General features: G+C 38.6%; 1 protein-coding gene across 1 annotated transcript in view; it reads right to left on the bottom strand.

Annotated features, from left to right (window-relative positions):
- The window catches only part of YWHAQ (tyrosine 3-monooxygenase/tryptophan 5-monooxygenase activation protein theta), a 37,585-nt gene that overhangs the window by 1,645 nt on the left and 21,660 nt on the right, over positions 1 to 14,280 (bottom strand). The window contains exons 3-5 of the mRNA XM_004745775.3: positions 4,159 to 4,282; positions 1,333 to 1,496; positions 1,022 to 1,117 (exon numbers count right to left, since the gene is read on the bottom strand). Coding sequence (XP_004745832.1) covers positions 1,022 to 1,117; positions 1,333 to 1,496; positions 4,159 to 4,282 — 384 coding nt within the window. The remainder of the gene's footprint in view (positions 1 to 1,021; positions 1,118 to 1,332; positions 1,497 to 4,158; positions 4,283 to 14,280) is intronic.

The raw sequence follows: 14,280 nt of genomic DNA, 5'->3' as shown, positions 1-14,280 counted from the left end.
AGTTGAACAGATACGATACTAACTTAAGAAAAAAAAAAAATCCTTTCCAGCAAAAGATAAAGGTCCAAACTGAGGCCGTGGAGAATCACACTCACATTAAAAGGCACAGTGCCCTCTGCCACATGTTGTCTAAAATTTTTGACATATCAAATTTATTCGCACCTATAAAAGAAGCTAAGTAAAGTTGAAATTCTTTTTTTTTTTTTCTCCATTACTTTTCCCTTCATTATCTGCCCATCCAAGAAGTAGGGAGAGAAACAAAAGAAAACAAAGACAATTAAATGGAACAAGTTTTGTCCCAGAGGCATAGGTGCGATAAATGGAGGGTAAGGGTTAATCCCGTCAAATGCCTGTAAGACATGGTAGATTTCACAAGATAAATGTTTATTAAAACCAAGCACTTCAAAGTGATTTTAGGAAAGCTTATAGTGCCTAACTTGCTGTAGCTAATTTACCCAAGGGAAGAAAATATTGCAACCACAACAACTTTCTATATTAACATAATTTATCAACATTTTTGTTCCAATGATATAGTGAGGATTATTAAGAGTTCCTATAGTCTAGGGATGCCTGGGTGGCTCAGTTGGTTAAGCAGCTACCTTCGGCTCAGACCATGATCCCAGTGTCCTGGGATCGAGTCCCGTATCGGGCTCCTTGCTTGGCAGGGAGCCTGCTTCTCCCTCTGCCTGCCACTCTGTCTGTCTGTGCTCGATCTCGCTCCTGACAAATAAATAAAATCTTAAAAAAAAAAAAGAGTTCCTATAGTCTTAGTACCTTCTCAGGAAGGGCTAGGTCTGATAAAATGCCCATTCAACTTGGAAATCTGCCCGCAGAAGAACAGCTGGCCAATACAATATACTAACAAGCACTGAATACTTTTACTTGCGTATCTCTACATTCATTTTCTGAGAGAGAGTGTAGCTCTTACACAACCCACCTCAAAAGACAGGGAGGCTGAAGTAGAATGTAAATACCTTTTTTCTTAAAAAGGAAATGAAATTAAAAAGAATGAGCAACTCACTGTTAGGTTGTCTCTAAGCAACTGCATGATGAGGGTGCTGTCTTTGTAGGAATCTTCATTCAGTGTGTCAAGTTCTGCGATGGCCTCATCAAAAGCCTGAGAAAAATCGTAATACCCATGGTAAACAGTATCTGTGTCAACACAAACTGATTACAATTACAAACCATTTTTATAAAATAGCTAAACATCCACTTTATGTTCTACTATCAATTAAAAACAAAATTCAGTGGAATCATTTTCACAGATTCCCAGTTTATGATAACAATCTTAACAGTATGGGAAGGAATTTCTGAGAATGACCTGAAACTTACCGTTTTAGCCAGTGTGCAGGCAAGCTCTGGGTTATTAAGGATCTCATAGTAAAATACAGAAAAGTTAAGAGCCAGCCCCAGGCGGATTGGGTGCGTGGGCTGCATCTCTTTCTTGCTTATATCAAAAGCTTCTTGGTAAGCTCCTTGGGAATTATCTATCGTTTCTGCGAAGGGGGGAAATAAAAGCACAATACTGAAAATATCCGTCAAGTATACAGAGAGCGTATTAGCCTTTAAAATATGCTACTAACTCATGCAGAGCTAGATTTTTCTGTGGCCTTCTTTTTTTTTTTTTTAAAGATTTTATTTATTTATTTATTTATTTGACAGAGAGAGATGACAAGCAGGCAGAGAGGCAGGCAGAGAGAGAGGAGGAAGCAGGCTCCTTGCTGAGCAGAGAGCCCGATGCGGGGCTTGATCCCAGGACCCTGAGATCTTGACCTGAGCCGAAGGCAGTGGCTTAACCCACTGAGCCACCCAGGCGCCCCCGTTCTGTGGCCTTCTTTTAAAAGCATAGCAGTAAACCAAAACAGTACCTCCTACTGGGTTACTGAGAAACTACTTTAACAAGTTGCTTGTTTCAGCTTTTAAAAAAACCCCAACAACATGAGACAATTCAATCAATTTTTCTAAATCTGTGACTAAAACAATTTTCTTTTTTGGTATCTTTTAATTTTACTAACTGGAAATGCATCAATTTAAAAATAATTTGATTAAAAAAATTTGATACGTCAATAATATCTCAATAACGCTAGGAAAAAAAATTTGGCTCTAATACCTCTTCTAAAAATAACAGAAACACTTTACAAAGATCACCACCACCAAAATCTCTATTTTTGTGATTTGTGAAGACAATACTGATCCTTGCTATCAAGATGTATTATGTGAAAGGCCATATAAAAGTGTCAGTATAAAGAACAAAATCTACTCTGACCAGAGGTTGAATACTGGCCGACAAAAATGTCACCTTCCTGAAAAAACTGTTCAATAATTATGACCAATACTACTCTGATTGTACCCATGCTTTCAAAAGGGTAAGGAGGTTTTCTCAATGAGACCACTGGCCCATTACATACAGCTTTAGAAATACTGACCAAACAGAAATGTAAAGTGAGCCTTTTATGGTGTGAATATGTGCATTTTCTTCCCTCGAAGTGGCACATTTATTGATCTAAATATAGCTGGTACAGCCCTCACATAGTAAGGAGTTCTTGCTGTTTCGCACAGAAAGAAATACTATCATGAGTAACAGTAAGGTGTCTCAGCTCCTAGGCTGTAAATATAGACTATCTATGAGTCCCAGACTATTGGAGTATTTTATGGATAGGAACAGAAATGCCATGAGCCAGAGAAGGTTAAATCAGATTAATGCTGGAACTAAGTATTCCAGAGACATCCCTTATGATTTGCAAATATCTGTCACTTTCAGTTTTGCTATCTTTAAGGCAACAGAAATTATGCATCATTAAGTTAAGTATACAAATTTTATCACAGCAGAATATGACAGTGTCCTCTTTGTAGCTTCACAATTACACTGGTATTTGGGATGGTAAAAACTGTTCCACTCTTGTTAGTACCTCTCTGTGAGGGCACAAAGCCACGGTAACTCCTTGAGAGTACACACTCTTTTTGGATGGGGCAAGATTAAAAACAAGAATAATGAGCTTACTGGAAATAAGGAATTAGGTGCAACTTCTATCTAGAACTTTTAAGTATGAGCAGGCACATACACAATATTTAACAGGACCTCAGCTACTGCTAACTCCAGGAGACGGAGTCCACTGCTAATAAATCACTTTGATTTTCTTTTTACAATCAAGTCCAGCAATTAAGGTATTCTCTTCCCTGTGTCTATATTTTCTAAGACAAATTATATACCAGCAATCCTCTCATCTCACCACTCTTCCTCAGAAATTTGGTTATATAAAATTCGCAGTACACGTAATGATCCTTCGAAATAGGTAGGTAGTAGTTAATAAATAACAGTGTCAAACAGAAGAAGTACAACATCCTGTTTCTTTAATCTGATTGTAACTTCCAATTAAGTTTCAAGGTACACAGGTGACTGGGGGGCTCAGTTATTCAGTGTCTGCCCTCAGCTCAGGTCATGATCCCAGGGTCCTGGAATCAAGCCCCGTGTCAGGCTCCCTGCTTGGTGGAGAGACTGTTTCTCCCTCTCCCTCTGCCTGCTGCTCCCCCTACTTGTACTCACTCTCTGTCAAATAAACAAAATTTAAAAAAAAAAAAAAAAGTTTCAAGGTACAATGATACAAAGGACCATGTTATAATACAATCTCTCAAATCATATGCAAATGACTAGGGGGCAAAAATATGCTGAACCAAAAAAAAAAAAAAAAAAAAATGCTGAACCAAATTCTGAGGTATAAAAGATTATACCTCTTTTATTTTTTAAGTAGGCTCCATGCCAGTGTGGAGCCCATCGCAGGGCCTGAATTCAGGACTGTGACCTGGGCTGAGATCAAGAGTAGGATGCTTAAAGGTGTTTAACCAACTAAGCCACCCAGGCTGCCATGAGTAAGCCTCCTTTAAATAATATCTTAGCAGATTATTATCAAAGAGCTTTTGAGTTTTTCAAAAACAGCACATAATGTAAATTGAGACTGTTTTTATTTTTCAGAACATTAAGGTAACGTTATTAATTTTCTTTTACAAAGATTCCCAGATTTATTATTTTTTTAAGGATTTCAAGATATTTAAAAAGTTACAGAGGGCCTGGAGATTACACAGAGATTACCGTTACAGTGTCCAGCTTATCCTCCCTTCCTTTTTTATTTTCAATTTCACCCATAAACCAAACATACTTACGCTTTCGATCGTCACCACATGCAACTTCAGCAAGGTACCGGAAGTAATCTCCCTTCATTTTCAGATAGAAGACCTTACTCTCTGGATTAGTTGCATTGGCTATTAAATACTTATCCAACAATTCCTGAAAGAAAGAAGATAAAATATCAGGTACCAATAAAAAGCTATTTTATTACAGACAAGAACAACGATATGCATTTGAATCATGAACTACCACAGTAACTACAACCATCCCGCCTTGGATTTGAAGCCTGGGCCGAGAGCAGGGGCCCTGTGACTGTCATGAGTTGAATGGTCTGGCTCACAGCAAGGCAGTTTCCAACAGTAGAGCCAGGGTACATCAAAGACTAAACAGAAAAAGTCAAGTCTATTCACCCTCCATTCAAGCATTTCTTGGTACTGGCTGGGGACCAGGCGCTGTATTTGCCAGAAGGGATATAAAGAAAACAAAGTTCTTGCCCTCAAAGAGCTCACAATCTAATAAGAAAAGCAGTAAGTACACCACTACCATACGCCAGGCATTAAGAGATATGTGACTAAGGGACAATGGTGGCACAGAGAGAGCATCTAGCTGTGCTGGTGATGGCTGCCGCAGACAGGCTGCCCCTGAAGAAATATTTGACTTGTTAAGGAGAGAGCAGGATTGTAGCAGTTTGAAAGTGGGATGTACAGTCATATTTTTTTTAGGGTGTGTGTGTGTATAAAAAAATTCCAGGCCTAACACGGGGTTTGATCTCATAACCCCCACATCAAGAGTCACCTGCTCTACTGACTGAGCCAGCCAGCCACTTCAGACTGGGGAAAGACATCAAGTATGAAGAACAGTGTAGGCACAGAACAAGTCAGCCAGCGTGGCCCAGAGCAGGACTGGCTATTTTCAAGGTCTTCTGCAGGGCAATACTCATCCGAAATAAGGTTAAGTACAGGGACCAAGAGACAGCAGTCTAGAGACACACAGAGCAATCTGACAGTCATGTCAAATCAATTACTTGAAAAAATCGGGTTAGCAATTAAGTACGTCTTCATTCTCTATTTTATTCAAAGAAACGTACCCTTGAACCAGTGAGCTAGTGCCTCTCAAACTGAGGGATATGCACAAGGTGTGCAGAAGAATAAAAAGTTGCGGGCTCAGTCAGTGCAGCATGCAGCCCTGATCTCCGGGTTTTGAGTTCCAGTCCTGCGCTGGGCGTAGAGATCACTTAAAACAAAAAAGTCACAGAAGTCAAATATGAAAGAGATCTTTTTGGACTATCGATTTTATGTGATGGTAAGTAAAAATTGTTTTGTGATGAAAAATATTATGGAAGAAAATAAAATTATCATAGAAATTTTAAGATACTAATACCTGTACCTCACAGGTTTGTTTGGGCAATAAAACCAATAAATGGATGTGAAAGCATGGTATAGTTTCCGCATATTAAGTACTCAATGTTAGTGATTAACCAGCCAGGTGCTCCCACTCTTCTGCCTAGGTGCAAAGTTTGAGAAGTACTGATCTAGACAATGCAACACTAGTTACAAAGTATAAGCAAGGCACTGACACAGCCATGCTTGCGTTCTGGAAAAATAGCCTCCCATATTATCAACTAAACATTACATAAAGATACCAACTACAATACGGAATTACAAGTTTGGAGGAACTCAGTGAAGACTTTCAAATTCACTTAAGTATATTACCAAAGAAGTAAAAGATTGTTTACAGACTTTTAAAAAAGGCTAAGGAAAAGTTTAGAAAATGTAGTTCTAACGCAAGAACTTTCCTGTTGTTTATCTAAAAATGGCCTAAACAAAATGCAGTGGTTACATCCGTAAGTTATTTTGAAGACAATAAACAAAAATGTTAAAAAAGAAAAACATTTTAAATTCTTAATTTTTACAACTTACATAAAGATATTTTTAAAAAGAGTCTAAAGCTCAGGCAAAATTCTTAATTTTAAAATTAGCTCACAAAGCCCCTGAAGGCTATATATTATAAAATTGTGGCTTCAGTCTGGAAAGCTGCTGGACCAGGAACGCAGCAATAGAGGTCAGGAAGGGCCACACCCAAACAAGAGCGGCGAGTGTAGAAACTAATGCCTCCAAAGCACCATCCTCTTAACTGAGACAAGATTCAAAAGACTGGGTTGTAAGAATTTCTTCTGCTCAACATCACCAATTTTAATAGTTATTAAAATGTAGGGCACCTGGGTGGCTCAGTGGGTTAAAGCCTCTGCCTTCGGCTCAGGTCATGTTCCCAAGGTCCTAGAATCAAGCCCCACATCAGACTCTCTGCTCGGCAGGGAGCCTGCTTCCTCCTCTCTTTCTCTCTCTCTCTGCCTGCCTCTCTGTCTACCTGTGATCTCTGTCTGTCAAATAAATAAACCTGAGAAACTCTTTCTCAGAATCTTAGAAATTTGTACAACTTTAACTTTTTACTCGAATACCATTTTTATCTATCACAGATGATTTTCAGTTCAAAAACTACTTTGGGAAAAAAAAAAAAAAACTACTTTGGGGAACACCTGAATTTAGGATTTTTGTAGGGAGGGTGGACAACCCTGTGAGACTGCCAAAAAAGTTTACTTGTTCTCAAATCTCAAACTGACTCACAGTCATTCCTATCTTCTCTTTTTAAAGATTTATTTATTTGAGAGATTGGTGAGTGAGAGAGAGCAAATGAGCAGAAAGCCATCGTGGGGCTCGATCCCACGACCCTGGGACCATGACCTGAGCCCAAGGCAGACACTTAACCAACTGAGCCACCCAGGTGCCCTAGTCACCCCTATCTTAAAAGAAAAACCAAACAAGAGTGGATTCTGAGAAGTTGTATTAAATAATGCAAACACAGTATTTATTCTATGGTAATCACCACCTCTGCTTGTACCCAAACTGAGAAACTGTAACATAAAACAAAGTGCCTCTCACTTTTCTTTTTCTCCCAAGTGAGTCAGTCTGTTAAGACAAGATCTCAGAGGATCTCCAAAAAGGTGCCAACTCTGGTGAAGACATTTAGTCACACAAAAAGGCTACTCGGTACCTTTAACACGTAGCACTTGGTGATTAAACGTGGGAGAAGAGGCTGAGAAAGCCCGAGTGGAGTGGTGAGAGGAGAGATGTGATTCTAGCACTATCTGCCGCTCTCGGTCCCACAGCCAGATGTGCACGTGCTCATGACGATGGCTTCCTGGCCTTGCAAAGATTTTTGGAAAGCTGCTTAACAGCTATTGCACTAGTAACTACAGCCACTTTCGAGCTTAAACTCTTCCTTTCCCTATTTACATGTGACTGACAACACGGGCTTTTGTACAGTGACTTTACATCACTTCCCTCCTGGAGGGTCAGCCAGGTCACATGGTTCCTCATCATCTGCCACTAGACGGTTGTGAAGGAAAACAAGTTACAGAACACTTCTGTCTTTCCACATGCTATCAGTAGCACAGGTGTGTATTTTAGCCCCAAAAGACTGGATTCTGCTTCAGTATTACTAAACTGATCATGGCTGTTATCAAGTAGTATCAACACCAGTATTAATTATTAATGCCAGATAGAATAAGGACTATAAATATTTAAGATATATAGCCTAAGTATACAACTTCAGAAAAAAATCATTAAAAAAACTCAATATGCATAAGAAATCTTTCCACATAAGGTCACTTGTAAGAAGTCACAAGAAAGGGAATCTGTTAACCACATCTACACAGTTAAAAGCTCCCCTGCTAATTTCTCCTGTGTGTTACTCTTGTTGATTAAGCATGAGATCCCTTTTGTAGATCTTCAACCCACAGATTTTATGATCCTGGAAGGTCTGGGGAGCTAAGCTGGTAGTTCCCTCCAACACAGACAATGACTTGGGTAGAAGGCAAGTGATGCATTCTTTTTTTTAGATTTTTTAAAGATTTTTAAAAATATTTTATTTATTTCTTTGACAGAGATCACAAGTAGGCAGAGAAGCAGGCAGAGTGAGGAGGAAGCAGGCTCCCTACTGAGCAGAGAGCCAGATGCAATGTGGGGCTCAACCCCAGGACTCTGGGATCATGACCTGAGCCTAAGGCAAAGGCTTTAACCCACTGAGCCACCCAGGTGCACCATAGATTTTTTTTTTTTAAGATTTTTAAAGATTTATTTATTTATTTGAGAGCTCAAGAATCTCAAGGTGACTCCCCACTGGGCATGGAGCCCGACACAGGGCACAATCCCATGACCCCCAAGATCATGACCTGAGATGAAACCAAGAGTCAGACAAGACGGACTGCCCAAATTACAAGACGGACTAATAACTGAGTTCCAGACCACAGAAACTCAAACCTGAGCAAAGTCAGAGGAAAAAATATCAGTGCCTATACAGCTCATTTTAAGAGATGCTAAAGGACCTTAGAATAAGCTTAATCTCATACAGATAGGATGGCAAAAAAAAAAAAAAGAGAATTGTATCAGAAAAACTGTGAAGAACTATGTAAGAAATGAAAATGTCCAGCACTAATACTGACGCAGATTTAGTCATAGTAACCATTCCTCTTCAACCCCATGTCTTGAAGAAAAGGCTAGGAAGAAAACAAAACTTCATTCATACTCTAAGAGTGAATTATTTTGGCATATAATCATCACATCAACAGTTTTTTGGACTTTGTTTTTAAAGATTTTATTTACTTGACAGAGAGAGACACAGCAAGAGAAAGGACACAAGCAGGGGGAGTTGGAGAGGGAGAAGCAGGCTTCCCCGCAGAGCAGGGAGCGTGATCCGGGGCTCATGACCTAAGCCAAGGCAGAGGCCCAAGGGACTGGGCCACCCAGGCACCCAGTATCAACAGTTTTTCTGAACAATTCATCAGGCTTTGATGGTAATATTCCCTGGAATTCAACAAGCTAAAACAGTATCTTTACCTTAAATTCATTTAAGTGGTTTCTGTTTTACAGACAAAATAAACTGGCTTCTGTCCCTCATTATATAGCTTAATAAACAAGATTTACTGAGAAGAGTAGGTTAACTGATGAAAAGCCTTAAAATACAAACAAAATAATCAAAAGGAAACAAAAAATATTCTTTTTCCTATTAGTAACTTGAAATTCATTAATTAAACACACTGGATCTCTGACTTTAGGGCATATATACTAATCATCATCTGCATATTTTTATCAGCTTAATCAGCACACATTACCATATAAAAACTGTGTCTATTGACTCAGCAAGATCCCAGTGTCCTTCATGTGCCAAGTCCCATCCTGAGCACTTTCTGTATCACTTACATATAAACAACCACTGACAATTAAAAAAAAACAAACAAACACTAGAGTCCAGAAATAAGTCCAAAATCATAAAATTAATTAAATGGAGCCAGAATCTGAAACTAGAGCCAGTATTTCTAATTACTACCCTATAAAATAAGGATTAATATAGCCCAAAATATCTAAGAGCATTTGGCTATACGTTAGATATATAATTAGTAAAACAAAACCAAACAAAAGAATATGGTGCAGAGGGCAATATAATTATTTAACAAATGGAACATTTACTAAGTGGTAAAAGCTAAACTTCTAACACTCTAACTTTAAGTATTATATACAGTACAAAGAGCCACTGACATGGTAGGTATGAAGAACAGTCTCTAGACAGTGACTGTCTCTTGCTCAGGTTGATTAATCCAAGACACTGAAATCAAAGTAAAACTCAAGACTCAAGAAGGAAGTCATATTTCATCCAGAAAGAAATTATGCAAATGTAACCACCCCGATTTGAGGGTGCCAAGGGGATCCTTCAGAAGCTGCACGTGACAGGTTGGAATTACAGGGTGGATCCAAGACAGACGAAGATAAAGGACAAGAGTAACTTTAGGTTATTTTAGAATGTATGATTTTAGAAATAGATTATCATTCATGAAAGTGACTTCTGTCATTAGCTTTTGATCTTGTCACAAATCACAGCTTCTCAAAACTCTGTTTCTTTATATATAATGAGTATTAAGATCCAAAGGCCTTCCATTCTCAGAAATTACCATTTTAAGTACAGGAGGCTAGGGCTGAGTTGCCTAAAGGCAACAAGTCACCCAAAACATGATCCAACTTGATCAGATTTCACAGCATCAATTAATCCATGGAAATAATTTCTACCCTTAATAAAATGAATGCCTTGAACAATTAATTGCTCTTGCACTATTCAAAAATTTTACTGATTTAGAACTGTCAAGTCTTGGAATCCAAGTGTTGAACTCCAACTCTGGTGGATGGCTAAAAAAAAGAATGTAGTAAAGCTTTTCAGAAATAAGAGGTCAATGACCAATGTGAGAGATCCCAAGGGCTGTGTGATTTAGTGGACATCACACCAGCAGATGAGATCAGTTACAGTTCAAACTCAAGTTGCAAAGCCTATTCTGGTCCGTTACTTCCTTTACTTGAAAGCTTGTATCAAATCTCAAGACTCTTCAAACAAACAAACAAAATTTCAACAGTAAATTGTACCACAGGAGTAGTATGTCCTGGTTAGCCCAGGACCGCCCCTGCTTAAGCCTGCTACATATTTCGTTCTTTTTTTTTAAGATTTTATTTATTTATTTGACAGAGATCACAGGTAGGCAGAGAAGCAGGCAGAGAGAGAGAGAAGTTAGAAGCAGGTACCCTGCTGAGCAGAGAGCCCGAAGTGGGACTCGATCCCAGGACCCTGGGATCATGACCTGAGCCGAAGGCAGAGGCTTTAACCCATTGAGCCACCTAGGCCCCACTACATATTTCATTCTTAATAAGTACCCCACTTCGGAAGATAAATACTCCTTCTCAAGATAAGGCATCAGTCGTAATTCAGAGCGTTATTTCAATACTAAAAAGTAAGGAACTACATCTCTTGCTCTACCACTTAACATTCGCATAGAAGGTGCTAACATTTTTAGGCATGTGCTGAGAACGGAAGGTGAAGTCATGTTAATAGTAACGGTTCTTTCTCTGAACATTTTTAAATTTTTGGTTTTTTATTATTTTTTTTTAAAAAGATTTATTTATTGGGGGGAGAGGACAGAGGGGAGAGGGAGAAAGAGAATCTCAAGTAGACTCCTGGCTGAGTAAGGAGTCTGACTTGGGCCTCAATCTCACAACCCTGAGGATCATGACCCTGAGCTGAAAAAAAAAATCAGACACGTAACTGACTGAGCCACCCAGGCACCCCTGAACAGCTTTTATTTTTATTTTTTAAAGATTTACTTATGAGAGAGTGGGAGAGTGCATGTGTGCAAGGAGGGGCGGGTGGGAGGAGCAGAGGGAGACTCTAGTACAGACTGGAATCTGTATTTGAAGGTTCTTGCACTCGCGGTGATTCTTAGGGGCAACATCTGACTTTGTTATGCTTTACACTTTAGACATGTATACACTTACATATGGAAATACATATTGTTTTACTACAAATTCCTTTTATTTCTCCCATTAGTCTTAATGTATATTTAAAATTATGTGTAGGTATATTACTTACTAACTTCATTTTAATTTAGTTAAGGACACAGAAAATACTAGTTATAGATGGAGTTATTTGAAAGAATAATTGAACAGGGAAGACCTGCACTGGGCTCCGTGCTCAGCAGTCTGCTTACCCCCTTCCTTGCTCCACACCCCCCCAATGCACTCACACACTCTCTTTCTCTCTCTATCAAAGAAATAAAATCTTTAGATTTAGGGGAAGGATTCTCCCTTCCTTATCTGTATTTTCTCGAAGCACAGTAAGACTCTGGTTTCTATTAAAATAATGCATAATACATGGACATCACAGAAAATTCGAAAGTGATAAAGCTTCTCTCCTCTCCCTAGGTTCTTAGCCATCCAGTTCTTCCCCTCCCTCAAGGAAACCATCATTACTACTTTCTTGTACATTCCCCCAGATATTTTATACATTTAAAAATCCATGTTCTCCCTCCCTCATGTCACCATACTATACCACTGCTCTATACCTTGCTTTCTCCATATAATAACCCCTCTGGATCATTCCATATCCATATAACTGCCTCTTTGTACACAGATGACTGCATAGTAGTCCACCAAACAGGCAACTTTTGATATTTCCCACAATGCACCAAATGTACACTTTATGCTAAGGATAAACTGCCCTCCCTGGAGGCCGTTTTCAATTTACAATCCCACTAACAATGTTCTGAATGTTCCTAGTTCTCAACATCTTCTGAACTCAGAAAAAAAAACGTTCTTTTTTTTTTTCCAGTCTGTAAGGGAAAAATATATTATTAGAGTTTTGTTTGTAGTTTTATTATAAATGAAGTCAAACCAGCTGAATGTCCTTTTCTGTTAACACTGTATCTACATCATTTGCTATTTTCTTAAACTGATTTGTAGAAACTCTTTATAAGTTCATGATATGAGTTCAGTTCCCAGATGTATCTTATATAAATCTCATGTATTTTAAAGACTGGCAATTAAACAGCATTTGTTAATATCTTCTATTATATTAAGTCATATATCATATTACCAACATTTCTGACCAATATGAGAAGCACAAATTAATGGGACTTATTCAATTTGAACACAAAATTCACGAACAGAAGACTTCTAACTAAAATACAAGTCTGAATGCAGGTTTACTGTGCTGTCCACCTGACCTCACCAAACGGTAACATATTTTAACTGCTACCCAAATGGCAGTATATCAGAAAAAAATACCTCCACACACAGAGACAGAACATACCTCGATCAATTTAATATGGAGTACTTCAGAAATCTGTGACTCATTATCTTCAAAGAGATGGGCAAAAACAAGACTTTCTGATTCTGGCAGCATAGGGAGACTGAGCAGACTTTCCCTTCTAAAAAATAAACAAAATCCCAAAGAGAAGCAAATAAAACAGAAAAACTGTAACAGAGCTCCAAAAGAAGAAAGGGAGATCTTGAGGTGCTGGACAGAAAGATAAAACAAAGAGCTCTAAAAGTGTCAGTTTATAATAATGACAATGGTTGTGTACAGGGAGTAGGGGCCTAGAAAAACTTCCGTCTGTCACCGCTGAGAAATAGCAAGAAAACTATTTCCTGGGCTTTGAGGCCGGTGCGCAGAGTCTCCCATAACAAAGTGAAACCTGAACCCATGTCCCGTGCAGGTGCTATTCAGAGTTTTATTCCATACATGACGTGTGAGTCCACAAGCTAAACATGTACGCAGAAATGGGGCAAAGCCTAGTGTGCCCGCAGAAACGAATCACCAAACCACCGCAAATATGCTTCCACAATCCAAGACACACACAAGTTCCATGGAAAAAACTACATCCCTGCTATTGAAAATAACAAACTCATCATAATGAGGGATCAGCACGCAAACAAGAGGTTAGTACCCAAGAACTCAGAAAATGAGTGTGTAACAAAACATAAAATAAGCATGTTAAAAATGATTAAAGATACACATTTTAGTAGTTACGGATTAAACAGATGCTGCTGCCCAGGTCTAGCTTCAAAAGAGGGGTGGATGGGAAGGAGTGTTTCTGGTGGGGATATAAAGAAAACACAATTCATAATCGCTGAAGCTGGGTTATGAGTTATTAGAACATTCTCGTTGTTTCTGTAGAAGTCTGACACTTTTATTTGATTAAAATAACCAAAAAAGATTAAAAAAAAAAAAAAGGAATAAGAAGCTAGGGGGAAGTACATGATACAATAAATTTTTTTTAAAAAGGGGAAGTCTGGAAGTGAAGGGGGAGGGGAAAAGGTTTTTAGAATTAAAAGAAAAAATTAGTAAAATAGAAGGCCCATTTTAATAAACTAATCAGAACACAGAACAAATAACTAACAAGATGAGAAAATTATGGATAAGTCTAAAGATGCAAACAGAGGTCTAAAATACGATGTTTAGGAGCGCCTGGGTGACTCCATCTGTTAAGCGCTGACTCTTGATTTTGGCTCAGGTAGAGGTCTTGGGTCAGGCTCTGAGCTGGGCATGGAGTCTGCTTAAGATTCTCTCTCCCTCTTCCCCTCGCACTCTGTCTCACTCTCTCAAGGAAAAAAAAAAAAAGATGTTTAAGATAATATGTGATAGGAATTCTAGAGAGACGAGAAAGAATGAGGAAGAGATGCTATTCACGAATGCAGGAGTAAGGCTGAGGCTCTCCCAGTAACACTACAGAAGACAGTAATCTTCCGAGTAGAAACACACACTGAATCCCAAGAAAGAAAATA

Source organism: Mustela putorius, unplaced genomic scaffold (assembly GCF_011764305.1).
Source record: "Mustela putorius furo isolate JIRA1106 unplaced genomic scaffold, ASM1176430v1.1 tig00000813_pilon_pilon_pilon, whole genome shotgun sequence".
Classification (NCBI taxonomy): Eukaryota; Metazoa; Chordata; class Mammalia; order Carnivora; family Mustelidae; genus Mustela; species Mustela putorius.
This window is presented reverse-complemented; position numbering and strand designations above follow the sequence as displayed.